At 38.7% G+C, this 19,684-nt stretch overlaps 1 protein-coding gene across 4 annotated transcripts in view; it reads left to right on the forward strand.

Annotated features, from left to right (window-relative positions):
• BRD1 (bromodomain containing 1) overlaps nt 1-19,684 on the forward strand; it is a 55,796-nt gene that overhangs the window by 21,569 nt on the left and 14,543 nt on the right. The window contains exons 7-10 of one of the 4 annotated variants that reach the window (XM_048499665.1): nt 3,484-3,744; nt 7,031-7,519; nt 16,609-16,744; nt 17,071-17,138. In XM_048499665.1, coding sequence (XP_048355622.1) covers nt 3,484-3,744; nt 7,031-7,519; nt 16,609-16,744; nt 17,071-17,138 — 954 coding nt within the window. Of the gene's footprint in view, nt 1-3,483; nt 3,745-7,030; nt 7,520-12,160; nt 12,379-16,608; nt 16,745-17,070; nt 17,199-19,684 lie in introns of those variants that run through there. The other 3 variants (XM_048499664.1, XM_048499666.1, XM_048499667.1) reach the window with 3 other exon arrangements.

Genomic DNA, 19,684 nt, shown 5'->3' on the forward strand with positions numbered 1-19,684 from the left:
GATGATACCACCCAGGTCTAGTGAAGTTTGGTTCAAGGGGTCCAGAGTTATGGACCCTCAAAATGTAGCCCCATCTACTATTAGCTCCCATTGGAAACAATGGAGGATGGGTCACCCCCTTTGGGGGTCCATAACTTTTGGAACCCCTGAACCAAACTTTACCAAACTTGACTGGTACCATCAGGAGTGTCACCTGATGGTACCCTGAAAGTTTGGTGCCGCTACCCTAAAAACTGCGGCCCCCAGTGGCCAACAAAGTAAAAACCCTAAAATATTTTTTAAAATACACCTCACTCGTGTATAAGTCGAGGGGGGCTTTTTCAGCACAAAAATGTGCTGCAAAACTTGACTTATACACGAGTATATACGGTAACTTCCAAGAAGAAGCAGGATATTAGGCCAGTCTAAGGACAGACAAGAGGTGATACAAAAGGACTGAGTCACTTACTATACAGCCCTCTCTAACTAATCACTTGCCCACCCCTTTCTGGGTCTTTAACTCACTTCCTGTGCACATTAGACTTTGCTACGTCCAACATCAGTTCTCATGGTCTAATATGCAAAGAAGATTCATCTTCTTACCTAGACTTTCAAACTGTTCTCCAGGTAAGGGCTTGGTGAATGCATCTGCAAACATTTCTTCTGTTGGACTGTACTGCAAGTCAACAAGCCTGTCTTCACACAGGTTTTTTGTGAAATATTTCATATCCATACACCTAGCTCAAATGCAGAACTATTTCATCACAGTCCTCTTTGCTTTCATAAGATAGGATCCAATCATCCACATAAGTCAGAATATGAGTCCATCTGTTGTCTGCTTTGCCTTGTTCAAATCCTTCTTTGGTAAGCATCTGATTAAGTTTATGGTTCCAACACTGATGGCTGCCTGGCATTTAATCCATAAATGCTCTTCTGCAGTTTGCACATGAGATGCTTGCCCTTGTGTTGTTCCCATCCTTGTGGTTGTGGCACTTCGACTTCTTCCTTTATTTCTCCATATGGGAAGGCAGACTTTATGTCTAGGCGCTCAACTTGCATCTTTTCTTGCAGCTGCAGTGCTCAAGAGCAGTCTCAAAGAAGTGTGTTAAAAGGTTTCATCATCGTCATCTTCAAATTTTTGAGAGCAGCCTTTTGCGACAAGTCTTCCCTTACATCTTTCCACTTCCCCTTCTGCATCATGCTTGGTCTTAAAGATACAATTGCATCCTACTGCCTTCTTTCCAGGTGGTAGTTTTTAAAGTGTTTTGTTTTGATTTAATACTTTAATCTCTTTTCCTGTGCCTTTCCTCCACCTCTCTGCTTCTCTGGCAGGCATCTTCACAATTTTCTCTCATGTGGTGGGGCCTGGAACCACTGCTGCTTTTGCAAGACAACCATATCTCAATAGTGGTATGCCCTTTTAAGTTCTGTTGAAATACCTGAGTCTTGCAAGCCCTTCTGGTTGAACAGGCTCTGCAGATGCTCCACCTGTGCTGTCCATGGTACTGACATCTTCAGGTGCTTCAAGCGTGCTAGACTGCATCTGGTTGGAAGGAAAATGATGCAAGTTGCTTTGAGTTACCACTGGAGAGAAAGGCAGGGTAGAAATGAATTAATTAGATAAATAAGATTCCAGTTACACAGGATATTTTTCCCCAGTTATGGCAAGCATTCTAGACCCTTCCAATGCTAGTGTGTCCTCTTACATCCATTAAAAGGACATATATTCTTAGCAGCCCTAATGGTAGCTTTATTGTAATAATCTCTACTGACCTTTTGGACCAAGTGTTTCTCCTGCACAGTTTCTCAGCAGATCTGCTCATGAGATTCGAAGAATGGGCAAGGCTTAAATAACCTGTGGGTTACAGTTTTAGTATCATCTTAGCTTCAAACACGTGCAATATTAAGGAACTGTCAAGAATGATGATGCCATGTAAAAGAGCAATTAGAATGTAATAGTTATGGAAGCAACTCCTCAGAGTAGAAGCTAAAAAAATAGGGTATGTTTTGCTTACAGAATGGAAAAATAAGGGGAAATGTTTCCCATTTACTCTTAAACCTGGAAGTTCTCCATTATATTCTCCTTTAAATTTCTGTACACAAAATTTATTTTTATTTATTTATTTGGCTTCTATGCTGCTCCTCCCATTGCAAGCTTGGGGCAGTTTAACAACATAATATCCAACATAATATAATCCAAATTTACTTCCTAACAATTCTAATAAATCTAAAGCCGTTTTACAATTTATCAGATGGCAGCAAAATTAAATCAACAAATGAGTTTGCGGAATGGATAAAAATCTAAACCAATCTAATGCAAATCATTAAGGGCAAATAAAGTAACGTTAAAGTGAAGGGGGAGGTGAAAAGATTGTGAGTTTTGCTGCCTCAACCATATGTTTGGGTTGCAGCAGCAGCTTTGTCTTGTGCTGTGGAACTGCCTCTGGTCCTACAGGACTCTGATCTTGCTTGACAAAGTGTTCCACCAAGTTGGTGCTAGGGTCGAAAAAGCCCTGACCCTGGTTGAGACAAGCTGGACTTTTGGGGGGCTAGAGCACAAGCAGATTTTTATTTGCTGATCAAAGTTTCCATTGGGGGACATGGTGGAAGAGATGGTCCCGTAAGTACACTAGCAGCAGACCATTTAAGGCTTTGTACATTAGTACCAAAACCTTGATCATGATTCGATACTCCACCTAGAGCCATTGCAGCTGAATATCCTATAAGGACCTTTGCTGCCGTATTTTGGACCAACTGGAGTTTCCAGAGCAGGTCCAAGGGAACTCCTGGCTAAAGTGAGTTGCAGTAATCTAGTCTAGAAGTGACTGGCATGGATCACTGTGACTGAGTTGGTTTGGGACAGATAGGGGGCCAGCTGCTTCACCTGGTGAAGATGCTAGAATGTCAAGTGAGTGGTGTGATTCACCTGAGCCTCCATTGACAGGGAGGCATCAAGGAGCATGCCTAGGCTCTTGACAGATGGAGCAGCTACAAGCTGTTTCCTTCAGCAATGAAGCAAGATATCAGGTAGTCATAAGGAACATGATTCATAAAAGATATCTCAAGAGAATCTCAACAGGCCTCTATTTTGTTTTACATCCGAATATGAGATGCTCTTCTCTTATTTAGTAAAGAATAGCTGCTTGCATTGCAGCCCAAGCAGTAGTTTCTGTGTAACACGGAAGGCAATGGAAAGTTGGGTGAGCGTGCTCACAGGCAGCAAACCTCAATAGTAGAGCTGTATTGGTGTTGTAATACTGTGCTGGCCAAACACTGTAGCAAGAAACTAGAGAGAGGTACGAAGAAACCTCATGTTTCTGCCTCATCAGTTTAACACAGAAATCTTCTTTAACTATTATAATATTTTGGCTGGGCTGCATCTGTTGTAGTGACAGAATAGTATTCTGCAACTTGAACATTCCCACTATGGCATGCTTGTGTTGCTTAAAGCTGTTTTTGATTCTGTGAAAAAAATTCTGTTAAATGCTTATGTTTTAACTTCAGTGGACAGGTTACTGAATCCTGCTAACAGAGTCCACATGTCATTGGAAGAACAACTGAGAGAACTGTTAGAAAAACTTGATCTTACCTGTGCAATGAAATCCAGTGGGTCTAGGAGCAAGCGAGCAAAACTTTTGAAGAAGGAGATTAACATGATCCGTTGCAAGATAAGTCAGCAACATCATCAGCCCCCTCAGACTGAATCAGGTATTGGAAATTTTGAAGAAGAACATGCAGTATTAGAACAAGAAGGTGAAGAAGAAGGTAAGAGCTTTGCTTGTCACACAAGTGTTACAAAAAGTGCATAGTAATCAGCACAATCAAGAATTTTTTGGGAAGTCGGGTGCTTAGTATTAGTTAAAAGAGCCGTTGTGAAAAAAAGTTATTTAAAATCTAATTGCAATAATTGAACTACCGGCAGCCCTATCCAAAACCAGAGGTGACCAAGACATCACTTCTATGCACCACCCTGCCATCTTCAGAGGACTTTCAGGTGCTGAGGAGAGTCAGAAAAATTAAAAAAACCTCCCTGGCTGCACAAAAGCCCTCCAGGAGACTAAATGGACTTGTATCACCCAAGTCCAGGGTGCAGACCACAGTGCCTATGGTGCAAAAGGCTAAGTGGGAGCTGATTATATTCAATTCCACCCACTGGGAATGCCCCAGCTCCCCCCCCCCCCCCCCCACTCTGGAGACCACTTCTGGGTTTCACCACTGCGGAGTTGAGGGTAGATGGACACTGACATCCCTGCCCTCTCTGCTGGCAAGGGGGCCCCTTACAAAATGGAGGCCCCTTACAAAATGGAGATGGCAAAGAGGTGATTCCCCCCTGCCCCTTTGAATGGGGCTATTAGTTTCTGTCAAATACTTCTTTAAAATCTTAATGTTTGAATTGCGAGAAACACTGGAGTTGGAATCTGGGCATGTTTGTTTGGGAGTAAGTGCAGTTGAACAGACTTGATCAAAGGATCAGATTGCAATCCAGAAGCATAGTGCAGAGATGGTAGGTTTTGGAAAATTACATATTGTATATAGCTGTGCTGAATTTCTACCTGTTTGAGGCTAGTGGTGAAGCTCCAAATAATTTCAGTTTCTAAAAGTGAATTCAAATTTCTTACAGTACTAAAAGAAGTAAGGATATCTTGAATAAACTAAAAGAAAACAGTGTCTTAACTTTTCAGAAAGCATTTAGTTGTCTGTTAACTTGTGTATTTTTTTTTACCAGCAGCTGCTCCCTTTGGGAGTCCATTTAATGTAAGCTAGCCATATGGTTATGGAGATCATGTAAATAAACCTTGCCTTTTTGAATTTACTACATATATTAACTCCAATCAGCTGTCTTCCAACACCTTTGTCTTTATTTGAAAATATTTATCAAATTACGTGTTGTACATGTAACTCCCCCCTTCAAAATAATGATCCTCAGAAAACCCAATTGATTTTTAACAAAATAATTTTATAAATTATTTAAAATTTATTTTTAATTTTGCCCAAAAAAATCAAAATTATCTAACTAAATAATATGTCTTTGTACATTTTTTCAACTTGTGAAGCTGGGATTTAGACCTTTTTTTAATTAAAAAGTCTCAATGTTTTTCAGTGTGGGAGGATACTAAATGTACAGGAGGAGAAACCAGCAGCTTTGCAAGCTATATTCAAGGGGGGCTCAGGTTGCTGACTCCAGAAAAGCACTTGATACGTGTAGTGGAAGATGCTGACAGAATACTTTTATAGATTTGCTTTTGCAGTTGGTGTGGCATTCATGTATATTTTTTACTAAATAGTAGGCATTATTATTATCATAGAATTTCTGTGAAGAATATCTCAGTTGGGACTGAAATAAATAGTGTGGGGAAAGTGGAACCTTTAGAGTATGGGATTCTTTTTTTCAGATATGTTTTCAAATAATTGTAAAATTTCTGCTAAGTATCTATAGCAGGCAGTAATTGGTTCAAATGCATTGGCAAACCATATTTTCTTGTTGTTTGAATAAATCTAGAATACCTTCCCTATTCTCTCTCTCCCTTGCATATGCAGGGCAAGTACTGACCACAATTTTCCAGGTAGGATGGTAATTTTACCTGGAAAGGGAAGTTAACTATGCTCTGTCTTGGGGAAAACTCGAAGTGAGGTCATGCATGCTGTGGCGGAAGCTAGAGTGACATGTTACTGCAGTTGAAAATAGTGCAGATTCTCTTTTAGTGTTAAAGAAACTTATCTAAGTGCCACCTTAATCAAAACCATTATTTCTGCGCAGTATCGAACAGCGAACTTTGATAAAAGAGCATTTGTATTTCTCCAGATGGCTATTAACAAGACTTGCCTTTCTGTAAAGTTGTGCCCACCGTTTTCTTCCTTATTCAGTATGCTCCGTGCTACCGCAGGGCAAGAAGATGGCAGGCACAGTTTTACAGATAGGCAAGTCTTGCTGATGGCCGTCCAGAGCAATATAAATGTTCTTTTATCAATGTTTGCTGTTCAATACTGCACACAATAATGGTTTTGATGAAGGCAGCACTTAAATAATCTTCTTTAAAACTACAAGAGAATCTGAAGGTGGGAGGACAGAACTCTGCAGGGAATAGGACCCCATGGAGCATTTCAACACAAGGAAGATCCAGAAAGATGGGGCGGATTAATTCACATATCTGAGACAGAGTATAGTGTATTTCTGGCTAATTACATGTTGTGGAGGATGGGGAGAAGTTGTGCTAAAGTGAGCTTGAAACTCCTTCCAGGATCTCTTTAGTAACTAACAGTGGTTTGTTGTTACACCTGAAACAAGCCTCTGAATTAAAAATGGTAGTCGTAATTATTAACATGTTCTTCAGTACTTAATAAATACATTATTTTTTAAAAATTGCTTTCATATCACATTAATTTATTGTGACCCCTCCTGAGGTTTTCAAGGCAAGAGACTTCAAAGGTGATTTGCCATTGCCTGTCTCTGCATCATGGCCCTGATATTCTTCGGAGACTCCACCTTGTCACCCCTTCTTAGCTTCTGTGATCTGAAGAGGTCAGGCTGGCCTGGGATATCTCTGTCCTGGCTGTATTAATCGAGGAAAGCTTTATAGTTCCCTATTAATTCTTGTAACTTAGAGTGGAAATGTAAAAAAACCCCAGAAGAAATAGTTAAAACAGTAAGATGGATATATAAAGTATATATGTATCTTACTGGAGAGTAAGTGCTTTAATAAATGTGATATTATGAAACATTATGTAATAGTAATAGTATTTTAGAGGCTTAAATCTTTGACTGAAAACTCTGCAGTCCACAACATTAAGAGTAAGTCCTCTTATTCTAGGGAGACTTACTGTGGAATAAATGTCTTGAGGGTTATAGTTGATCTTTTCCACGCCCGTCATATTCCCCACGTAAATTCAGGCATTAACTAGGATAGATTTGTATAAAGGCTATATATGTAAGGTGGTATACTCTGTATTAAACAACAATATTTATTGTGGGCTACATATTTGATATTAAGTTTTATGTAGTAGCTCTTATAAATATCAGTTTTCAAAAATTCAACTTTATTAATTTTTTCAGGAGATAAATCTCCCCCTAAACTTGAACCATCAGATGCATTACCTCTTCCTTCAAACTCGGAGACTAATTCAGAGCCACCAACCCTCAAACCAGTAGAACTCAATCCAGAGCAGAATAAGCTTTACAAAAGAGTAAAATTTGACAATGAATTGTATAGTACTTCTATTCAGAAAGAAATAAATGGACACACTCCAGAACACTTACTTGACAATAATCTCAGTGAGTCGACCGTTTCTGCTGTAGCTGAGTCATCAACTGATGTAAACAGACGTACTTCTGTTCTCTTCTGCAAATCGAAAAGTGTAAGCCCCCAAAAGTCTGCAAAGAACACTGAAACCCAGCCAACTTCTCCACAGCTAGGGACCAAAACCTTTTTGTCTGTAGTCCTTCCAAGGTTGGAGACACTACTGCAGCCCAGGAAAAGATCAAGGAGTGCATGTGGAGATTCTGAGGTGGATGATGAGTCCCCTGTAAAGCGTTTGGATACAGGTAAATGTTTGCTTTCATATTTCTTTTCAAAGACAACATGGATAAATGGCTCATTTAAGATGCAAACATGTATTAATTAAATTGATTGAATCTAGAACTTTATGTTTGACAAGTTGGTATCATATATCTCTAGTGAATTTGTTTTATCCATGTTGTCTTTCTTAGTATTGGCAAGGAGGGTTTGTGTGTGCTATGCTGCTATGTCTACTTCTGCCACAGACCAGATGGTGAGCAATTACACTCTAAAGTTTGTATTGCAACTCCAAAAACATTATATTTATCTATGTTGTTAATCTGAAAAAAGTTAGAAGCCCTTTCGAATTTTAAGTCACATGCAAAACAGCTGCTCATTTTTATTTGATTTAAAAATATCTTCCCCCTCATTATTGCATAGGTTGTCTGGATGTGTATATCAACTGCATTCTCAAAGGTTTCTCTGTTGAAATCAATAGGGAAAGATTAACTTAATTGGGCATTTGATATAGATGTTGGAGCACATGTGGAGATTTCCTGGAGATTGGAAATATGTGGTAATATGTGGTAATCTTGGCTGCATCTTCTCTGGGTTGATATTTGTATCTAATAAATGATTTTTTCTAAAAAATAAAAATACATGCATCATGGCACTTTAATTTGACTTCATTTCCTAGGTACACATTTGCAGGCAAAGATAAACATTAGAAGCTTATATGTTTATTTATTTGTTTGTTTATTTATTTGTTATATTTAATATACTGCCCCATCCCCAAAGGGCTCTGGGTGGTGTACAAGTCAATAAAACACAGTCAGTTAAAATTTCCAGTTAAAAACATAGAATAAGCAAAGTCCAATCTTAACTCCATAAAATCAGATGACAAGCATCAACAACAGCTACTCACCAAGGGCGGTCAAAACAGTAGGTGTGCACTCTGGAATATAGGATGTAGGGGATGGCACCCTCAACGGCTGACCTCTCCAAAAGCCCAGCGGAACAACTCCGTCTTACAGTTATGTTGTGAAGTTATCAAAGTACATAATTCACTCTTGAAGTGCAAAATAGAGTCAATGGTGCATTATCATTACTTTATACTTGCTTATTAAGTTGTTTATCATTACTTTAAACTTGCTTACCAAGTTGTTTGTAATTGACTGTTTACAATTGGTAAATTTATCTTCTGACATATTTGTTCTGAATCCATCAATTGTTGCCATAAAAGGCCAGTGAATCCAAATAAGACCATGTGAAACAATCGGTTTTTGCCATCATGTCTTTATAGAAAATACATAGTTTTAAATCTTAAATTTATAGTTGTGTATTTATAGTTTTATCATGTTTGTTATGGAATTAGAGATGCATATATTTTGTTGGCAACTGGCCCAAGTCCCAGAGAAATGTAATAAAATAAATATTAATCTGTTCCATTTGTGGTAAAACTTGAACTGCACAGTGTACATCGAGGTAAAACAAAATCTAATCCTTCAGGTAGGGTGTGTGCACACATGCACACACTTTGAGCTGGGTTCAGTGCAGTTTTAGAACTGTTTTATATGGGGCCTGATAAGTGTCAGCTGGGACTCAGGCTGTTGCATCATGAGTCAGTGGCTTTAATGAGTGATCTGCTTGAGCACTGTCATTTGTCCTCTCTGGTTATGTCTCCCCATTTTTTTCTCTACCTGAATTTAAATTCATAGGTTGATCCGACTAAGATCTTTACAGTTATCAAAGATGACTGTTCATAGGCAGCACCTGATTCTCTGCCTTTTCACAGGGTCAGTGAGAATATATCACATATATGTTTTATTTTTTTGCTCTGCTGAAATTCTTATGTTATTGAACGGTGTGATCTTGACTCACAAAGCTAAAGAGTTTGCATACTATATTTCAGGCAGTGCAATCCATGGTGATAGGAAGGTGCAGTTTCACAGCAGCTGGGGATAGCACTACCATGACACAACTGTGCCACCTCAAAGGGGGTTTCAGGCAGCATGGGAAGCAAGAAAAACTGCAGAAATCTCCGGCTGCCCTGGAAACTTCCTATGCATGCCAATGGGCTATGCCCCACTTTTATCTGGCATAAGTCTGCACCAGCCAAAGCAGGAGTTCCTAAACCAGAAAGCCTCAGGAAGCCAACTAATATCAGCTCCACCCCTGGAAATGCCCCCACCAGCATTTGGACACCATGGTGGGATGTGGAACCCCACTGCTGGTGTATTTGCTTCTTGTGCCAGTGTACAGAACACTTGTGCTGCCATACCACTTCTGCAAGTCTCCCCCCAAATAGATTGCACTCGAAGAGTCCACAGTTAAATTTTTACTGCAGTTCATAACATTGATTCATATAATTGCATTGACTAGTGTTTCTGTGTTTAATGCATATACTGTTTAATGTAAAACAGTATTCTTTTTAATGTAAAAAGAATTTAGAAAAAAACCTAGCAGTTTTTTGAGTAGCTACTGGAAGCATTTTCCTGGATTTGTTCTAATGGAGTACAGGCTGATTATATAGTTTGAAAACCTACATTTTACAAATGAAACCCACATTTTAGTTTTCTTAAGTTATCCAGAGAGCCCACTCATCATAGCTTCCCTGCATCTTCTCATACTTCTCACTTCAGCCTTTGCTGTCATAATGGGGCAGTTAAAAACCAAAGTCTTGTCTATTGAACACTGTCCTTAGTGAAAAATGAACTAACTATAAGTTCAGCAAGACCAAATCTTCTTCATCAGTCTTATTAAATTATTGTAGGATGTAGAAAACAAGTCAGGCTATAGTCCCAGCCAAGAAGCAAGTCTTCCTTGATTTTGGTTGTATCAGTAGCAAAGGGGCTACAAAGGAGTAGTGGTGGTATTGGATTCTATTAGTTCAAAGCCTGTTGTGGGCATTCTTTATACCAAGTAGAAACATCATAAAACAGAAACCTGTAAAATCTTGTGTAAATGTAATTTCAGTCAGTGAACAAATATTTTCTTCTGCGACTTTGATGGCTTCCTGCATTCAAAGCCCTTGGTAGAAGTCATCCTGCTTAGTTGTCTTGTTTTGTTTTTAGGTACTAGTATTTCAGTCTTCTGTACTCTGATTTGGTTGCATATGGTGAGAAGTTCAGTATGTCCCCTAATTCAGTTAAGTGTTATAAACTGGATTGTGAATATTAATGACTCTTCTCAATTATGCTTTTTGGAAAAAAAAATCTAAGAGAAGGCTTTCTCTTTCTGGCTTCTTACTATTCATATAACATTTTGATATTTGTTTACATCAAAAGTGATCTTCCAGAATATTCATATTATTGCATTTATTAGAATTATAATTTAGCTGGTATTAATATGATGATAACTGTATAAAAATAATACACTGTCTACTGAATTGGAAAATATTGGGGAAAATACTAAAAATGCTGTTTTTTCTGTATTTCTCTGGAAGTGCAAGCAAAGAGGAATTAATCCATTCTGTAGATCTATATCCTTGAGAGAAAGCAAAGTTGCTTCTGTAGATTTTTGCATGATGTAACAAATAAAATTGAGTAGGTTTAATAAAGAAGAAATCACTTTCCTTCCCTTGGAACAATTGAAAATAACTAGAAACATCATGTAAAAAACCTTCACATTACATTATCTAGCACAGGGGTAGGGAACCTCCGGCTCTCCAGATGTTCAGGAACTACAATTCCCATCAGCCCCTTCCAGCATGGCCAATTGGCCATGCTGACAGGGGCTGATGGGAATTGTAGTTCCTGAACATCTGGAGAGCCGCAGGTTCCCTACCCCTGATCTAGCAGCTGATTCATGAGTCTGTTCTAAATAAATCTCTACTACATTAACCTAATACTATTAGATTATTAGATGGATCTATCTGATACATTAATCTGAAGAAATCTCAAATGCATTCATCTTCTGTTTGAAGGCTCAGTACCACAAGGCTGATATCCAGTACATAGATTCTGAATTTTTTCAGCATCAGTACCTCATTCTGAATTTTCCTTGGTTCAAACATTACAAAAAACTCCCATCTTAAAAATCCAAATTTGAAATGTAATCAGTCACTTCCATTGAGTAATTAACAGTTAGACTCACATCTACTCACATTGGGTAATTATTAGTTAGACTCACATTGATAATGATGATTTATTTTTGTTTCTGTGTGCTGAGAGTTAAACTTGATTCTTAAGCATTCTGTAGTGCTCTGCTACCTTCCTCAGCACATGATTCAGCTTATCCACAACACATGTTCCAAAATGACATGTATGAGCTGCTTTCTTTGCAGGTGTCTTTCTGCGATATAATAGCTTTTTCAGAATTATTCAGGCTCACTTCCATACAGAGAAGTTAAGTGCATAACCAGCTTTAGAAACTTTTATGATAGATTAAGTTGGTCATCTTACTCTCATTGGAAGGAATTTTTGCAAAATAAGTAGCCCATATTCTTGATATCTCTATGACTAATGGCTCCTGAATGCTCTGCTTCTAATGCTTTCAATAACAAGCAGTTGATTCAAAGTGGAGACTGTTTTAGTCTCACTTCCAAATTCTATGTTAAGTAGTAGAATATGTAGAAAGTTTGCTTAGCTTTTGCTAACTTGCTCTGGATGCTACTGGGAGGATGGCTTATTTATTTACAGCTCTTTTTCCTTTCAGTGAGACTAAATGGCTTTTTCACTGTCTTCCAGGTTTTCATATTAACTAATATGCTGAGTATTTATCTGTTTGGATCCTAATTATTTTCTATTATCCTGAACACGGACTGGAATTCAATGTAATGATCATTTTGGAACGCAGAAAGACAATTACATTTCAAGTAATTATTTTGGATCATGTTGGAGACACCAGCCATCCTTAAAACAAAATCAATATCTTGAACACTGTTGGAAGGAAGTCTTTGATATATATGAACATATGCTCTTCATTCAGTATATTTCCCCATCTCCGTAAGTTATAAAGTTGTATGTTACAATCTATGTGACATAATTTGTCGCAATTTTACCAATCCCCAGGACTCTTACCTCAGAAATGCTCCATGTGGGTTGATTGGTTTCTTTCCCGGTCTCCATTTCTCTGAAACAACCCCCATACCCAGGATTTAGACTTTCTTAATTTGTGCACCCATTATGGTAACTACTTTTTCTCTCAGCTTTTGGTTTATTAAAGTATGAGAATATAAATAACGTAGTAGTTACTAAAGTGCAAAGATTTTGTACAAACACTGAGTGGCAGAAAGTGGCTTTTTGGGAATGCCTCCTCTTGCTTGATGAACATGCTTGTCTGCGGTGTGCTGAATCATTCAGAGAAGAAAATATTCAGAAAAGCTTTGTAATACCTTAAACAGAAGGGACATTGAATTCTGAAATACAACATTTTGAATTATTTTTCACACTTTTGGAGATCACCTTCACTTTTCCCCCTTTAACTCTTTCGTGACTGCTTGCTTGCTACTGCAATTAAGTTTTTGAGAGAACAGTGTAGAATCATAGTTAGGAGACATGATTCACTACTTATTTTCATTATTTGCATACGTATTTGAAAACTCTGAAAACGTGCTCTAAACAGTGTAACATGTTAGGGATTTATTCTCTTCTTCTACCGCACCGCAGTGAAAAAATACTGCAGTTCTTTTTCCCAATGGTTTATGCAGTCTGTTTCATATAAAGACTAATACTGTCATAAATATTTGTGTCATCAAAATCTGGAATACACCAGTAGTGAAACTGCTGTTATTAAAGTTGCATTATTTTTTGAATTCTGACTACTGGAGTTCAGTTTCATTTATTTATACGTATGTTTCTTCATTTATAAGATGAGTTCATTTTGCAAGAAAACTTTTACTTGTCACTGTTTGCAGGTCTGAGTGAAAAAATGACATGATTCTTATGCAGCTTCAAACTGCATATTACCACTATGTAAATAAACTTGGCAGAGGTTTCATAATCTTCCCCTCTCCACCCATGCACTGCCACTTTTTTTTGGAAAACCATTGCTTGTTGTTACATTAGAACTAGAAAATTGTATTTCATGTTTTCTATCCAAACCAGGAATTCAAGCACTAATTTGTTTCTGGTTTTCAATCCCAGAAGACAAGGGAAAAACAAGTTTACTTGTTTGGGTGTAATGACAAAATGTGGTTTGCCACATAAGCAAAAGTTCTTCATTAGCATTCCTGGATGCAGTGGTGTGAGGAAGAGCAGTTCCACAGAATGCCAGATCCCTAAGATTCTTGTATGATTTACCTATAAACCACGTGTAAAGTTGTTGTGCTGGACACATTTATGAGCAGGGAAGTGATCATTTGTATCTTAAGAACATAAGAACAAGCCAGCTGGATCAGACCAGAGTCCATCTAGTCCAGCTCTCTGCTACTCGCAGTGGCCCACCAAGTGCCATTGGGAGCTCACATGCAGGATGTGAAAGCAATGGCCTTCTGCGGCTGTTGCTCCCGAGCACCTGGTCTGTTAAGGCATTTGCAATCTCAGATCAAAGAGGATCAGGCATTTGCAATCTCAGATCAAAGAGGATCAATCTTACTGCATTTATTTAGATAGTCATCCAAAAACTATGACTGGCACTTTGGAGTGAGTATGTGACTTAGGAAGAATCAATATGACTTGCCTTTGCTTTTGAGCACAACCATGGTCGTCTCTGATGGCTTAAATTGGCAAACTGTGGTTGATGTTTATCCTCCAGTTCACCTGTGGCTCCTGGTTTTGGTTTATAAGGAAAATACTGATCATAAGGTGCTGATTTTGGCACTATCACATTTTATGGATAGTACTAGGAAGAAAACTGAATCAGCAAGGAAATGACTCAGGACTTTGAGACAGATGTTCCAAATCAATGTGCCAAAATGTGGAAGAAATTGTCCTAAAGTTTAGTGGTTTTCCCTTTTTCCTCAACAGCACAGACTCTGAAGATTCTGAAACTGTTCAAAATGTTGGTAGCTTTTCAGCACTTCTTCACCATTCCTGGTCTACTTCTATGAATCAGTGTGTTGATAATTGTTTGATAGGTAGCATTACAGTGAATTGTGTGTTCACAGCAGATTGCTAAGAGATTGGTTTTCACTTGTGTATTGATACATAAGAGCTCTTCAGTCTTGGAATACATGGAGAATATAAGAATGATACTTCAGTTGGGTGCATTCTTAAATGAGGTGTGCGTACAACTTTTGTTTTCAGATATTATAGTTTCTACTGTGCAGCAAACCAAGCAGTTCAGTAAATGGCATACTGGTAACAAAAGATAAAGACTCAGGCATCTGATTTCCTGACCTCCTAGATTGTAGTGTCTAAATCCTGCACTATTCCCAAGCCATGTGGACATGTTTGGGTTATGCTAAAATCACTAACTTATAAAATGTTATTATGATAGTGTTAGCCATGTAATAATTAATTATTTTAAATGTCACTTTTGTTTGGTGAGGAATTTTTATTTGCATAAGATTTATCCATTAACAGTTTTTCACTAAAAGTATCTGCATGTTAACTCTTCTGGGTCATGGAATCATTTTGCCTAGGCACCATCCTCCCATAATGGTCATATGCACAACTATGAACTTTGAAAACTTTCAACGTAAAAGCAGCATGGAGAGTTCAAAAGACTTGTCAGTATTTATTACAGCTTCCTTTGTCATAGTTTTCTGGTGCCTGGCAGCCCAATCCAAAGTGTGGAGTGTGACACTACCATGCCGTCTCCAAAGAGGCAGTTGGCAATGCAGGCACTGCAGGAAGAGAAACTTCTTTCTCCCCCAAGAAATCCCATAGTAGAAAATGACCTATGCCACCTTTTTTGATGGCATAAGTTTGTGCCATTGGGAGGGGCCTTCCTGGCTGAAAGTGCACTGGAAGCCGACTAAAGTCGTCTCTGCCTCCGGGAATGATCCTTCCATGCTGGCATGGTCAGTTTCCAGATTTGGGTGCTGCAGTGGCCAGCTGCCGAGATAAGTTCCTCAGCGCCGTCATCTGTGCCTATGGCACTCCTTGGAACTGATGCCGGTGCATCCCTTGCTTTACTTCCAATGCATCTTCAGCTCCCCCCGCCCCCCACTTTTGGATTGCACAGTTACTATGCTCCAGTATCTGCTCTCCACAATTGTATATGCCTCATATAACAGAGAACTTTGTTTTTCCATGTTACATGAGCATGTTTCCTTACAACAGAATATTCGGGTACAGGGATAAGTCAAGTGAGAAGTCATATCTAGAGTTCATGTGCACTGTATGTAGTTCTAGAATTGGTTGTCTCTGGAATTTATTGCCACAGATTTATCACGTAACTAGTGATTCAAGTTAACTAATATAGGACCTGAACATAGCATGATTAATCTTCTTATAGGAACTGATATTTCCACAATAAGCTTAGCTTTTAGAAATGAGATATTATCTCCTTTAAGATGTTGAAAGATGCATAATTCTGTTCTTCCACTATTCACCATTTCTGAAACAGGAAAAAAAGAGTAGAGCATTCATTCAGATTCATGTTTACAGCACATACAGATGAGCTAAAGTGGCATATCTACAATCTTAAATTGGTAACCAGTTGAACTCTGCCTAAATCGTTTCCTTCTCAATTGTAAAACAAAATATGAAGACAAAAATGAAGTTAAAAATAGTGGTGGCTTGTTGACTTATGTGCAGTCCTGTGTATTGATTTGGAACTTCTGGTGCTCTAAATGGACATGATGTGCCCTTTTAACTCTTCAGGTTTTCTATAAAGGGTGAGAGGTTGTGGACCACAGCTTTTTATTTTAACCTGCTGCTCTGTAGAGTGAGCAGTGTGCATTGTCACAGTTCTTATGAGTTGTGTGTTATGTTCAATAGGTGTTCTGTTACAGTTGTAGCAATCAAAGCCATAACATTTGCTTCAATGAGATTTTAGTTGGTTTTATAAGTTTTCTCTGACATGGTTCTAAATGTACAATTTGCCAGCATTACTGTTTAATATGTCTTGTGGTCCCCGTCTTCCCTGGACTTAATTTTGTTGTCTCCTTGTATTTCTGTATGTTTCTTTTAGTGGTTTCTTTTCTCTTACACATGTTTCAGTTTTATAAAGAGGCTCTGTGTATATTGAACTGTGGGAAAATACAATGCACTTCCAAATCATATGTATTTCTCTCTTAACCGGGCAGGCCTTTCAAATGGTTTTGGAGATGGCAGTAAAGAATCAGAGTTAGATGACACGCCAGGAAGAAAAGTAGAACCTCGTCGCCGTTGTGCATCTGAATCTAGTATATCTTCAAGTAATAGCCTTTTATGTAACTCAAGGTAAAAGTGTATTCTTTTTAGTCTAAGTAAAAATCTAAACAGAAGCACTGAATATAGTGGCTAAAACTGGGGTGAAATGTCTAGGTTAAAGGAGCATCTACAAACCCAAAAAACATCCAGCTTCATTTGTAAACTGCCAGAATGGGTATAGATGCATATTCAAAGGATAAATGAGAAGCCTGATTAAAAACATAATAACCATTTAATAAATCTGATGTTTAAATTGTCATATTTGTAACCTTCCAGAAAAAATTAAAATGTTATGTATCTGCTAGCATCAGTAAGGAACCTTATTATTTTTCTACTAACTCTTCAAATGCTTGTAGTTTTAGCCTGCCAAAATGTGGAAAAGGCAAACCAGCGCTTATACGAAGACACACGTTAGAAGATCGAAGTGAGTTGATATCGTGCATTGAAAATGGAAACTACGCAAAAGCAGCAAGAATTGCAGCTGGTAACCAACATTTTTATCAACACACAGGATAAATACTTGGAATCTAGAGCTGGCACTTTCTATGGCTTTTCTTTGGAAACAAAAGAACCATATCTGCCAAAGACATATGCACTAGTGGCCAACTAAATGGAAACTCCTGCCCCTTGAAAGCCAGTGTGGTTAATATGTCTGTGTAAGATCTGAACAACTTAATTTCAGATTATAAAAAGATAATTCATTCTCCATCTAATTTAGCTCACTAAATTATTGAGAAGATAAAGTTGGAAAGGGAGAACCATGTATGCTGCCCTGAACTAACTGTTAGGAGGAAAGACAAGATAAAATTGTACTAGATTGATTACATGGGATTAGATAACATGATCCATTCTGTTAGAACTTTTCACTGGTGGAAGAGTCTCTTGGAATATTATTTGAGGCCAATAAAGGTATCTGTGGTGGATTCTGCACAGCAAATGTATAACAGGAGGCAGTTGTTATAAAGAAAACTGTTTTCCTTTTTCCCATTCACGTGATGCAGGCAGCAATTGGAGTCCTTCACACGGTGACACTTCTCTCTCCTTTTTAAAAATTTCCTGCAGCATATCCGTTGCTGTGCAGGCATAAAGAAATGAATCCCCGCAGCTAGACCAATCATCCCACAGGCTGATTGGCTGCACCTGCGTAGCTGCACATGTGCAACATGAAAATTTTAAAAATTAAAAAAAATTAAAAAAAATTTTTTTAAAATTTTAAAAAAGAACAAGGGCAGGGCAATAATGAACACATTGCTATGGCAGGCAGATTCTCCTTGACTCCTTGATTCTCACCAGAGACTATTGAGAAAACTCAGCAATCAAGGAATAAGAGGGGAAGTCCTCCTGTGGATTAAAAACTGGTTGAGAAACAGGAAGCAAAGAGTGGGTGTAAATGGGAAATTCTCACAATGGAGAGATGTAAGGAGTGGTGTCCCCCAAGGATCCGTTTTGGGACCAGTGCTCTTTAACCTATTCATAAATGACCTGGAAGTAGGGGTGGGTAGCGTGGTGGCCTAGTTTGCAGATGATACCAAATTATGTAAGGTGGTGAAAACCGCAAAGGATTGCGAAGAGCTCCAAGCGGACCTTGATAAATTAGGTGAGTGGGCTAAGAAATGGCAAATGCAGTTCAATGTAGCAAAATGTAAAGTAATGCACATAGGGGCAAAAAATCCAAACTTCACATACACGCTACAGGGGTCAGTGCTATCAGTCATAGACCAGGGAAGGGATTTAGGCGTCTTAGTTGATAGTTCCATGGAAATGTCAACTCAATGCATGGCAGCTGTGAAAAAGGCAAACTCTATACTGGGGATCATTAGGAACGGAATTGAGAATAAAACTGCAAAGATTGTCATGCCTTTATATAAAGCAGTGGTGCGACTGCACTTGGAGTACTGTGTTCAGTTCTGGTCGCCACATCTCAAAAAGGATATTGAAGAGATAGAAAAAGTGCAGAGAAGGGCAACGAGGATGATTGAGGGACTGGAGCACCTTCCTTATGAGGAGAGGCTGCAGCGTTCGGGACTCTTTAGATTGGAGAGGAGACATCTGAGGGGGGATATGATTGAAGTCTATAAAATTATGCATGAGGTAGAAAATGTTGACAGAGAGAAATTTTTCTCTCTTTCTCACAATACTAGAACCAGGGGGCATACATTGAAAATGCTGGGGGGAAGAATTAGGACTAATAAAAGGAAACACTTCTTCACGCAACGTGTGATTGGTGTTTGGAATATGCTGCCACAGGAGGTGGTGATGGCCACTAACCTGGATAGCTTTAAAAGGGGCTTGGACAGATTTATGGAGGAGAAGTCGACTTATGGCTACCAATCTTGATCCTCTTTGATCTGAGATTGCAAATGCCTTAACAGACCAGGTGCTCAGGAGCAACAGCCACAGAAGGCCATTGCTTTCACCTCCTGCATGTGAGCTCCCAAAGGCACTTGGTAGGCCACTGCGAGTAGCAGAGAGCTGGACTAGATGGACTCTGGTCTCATCCAGTTGGCTTGTTATGTTCTTATGACTGTGGACAACATGGTGGAAGGGAGAGAAATAAAGCCCCTCCTGCCTGGCTGTTTGTGCGGGAGTGGTTCCAACCCAGAATTTCGCAAAAGAATCTCTGGTACAGTGATTTTTCGAAAATCCTGGGTTGAGGGAAATAAAATTGTGCAAACTTATTTTGGGGACAGGACTTGTACAAAGTCCCCCCCCAAAAAAACAAACCCGTTTGTATTGTGCTCTACATCCGTTATGTTTGCCCTGTGCAGAATCCACTCTTATCTATCCGAGTCCAGTAACATTTTAAAGACAAACAACATTTTCAAGGGTATAAGTATTTGTAAGACAAACACATTTCATTCGACAAATCTGATGAAGAGTTTTACTTCATGAAAATGTATACCTTGGAAAATTTTGTGGGACTTTAAGGTGTCTCACATTTTGTATTGCGACTATAGACTAACACAGCTA

The sequence above is a fragment of the Sphaerodactylus townsendi genome, linkage group LG06, assembly GCF_021028975.2.
Source record: "Sphaerodactylus townsendi isolate TG3544 linkage group LG06, MPM_Stown_v2.3, whole genome shotgun sequence".
Taxonomy (NCBI): Eukaryota; Metazoa; Chordata; class Lepidosauria; order Squamata; family Sphaerodactylidae; genus Sphaerodactylus; species Sphaerodactylus townsendi.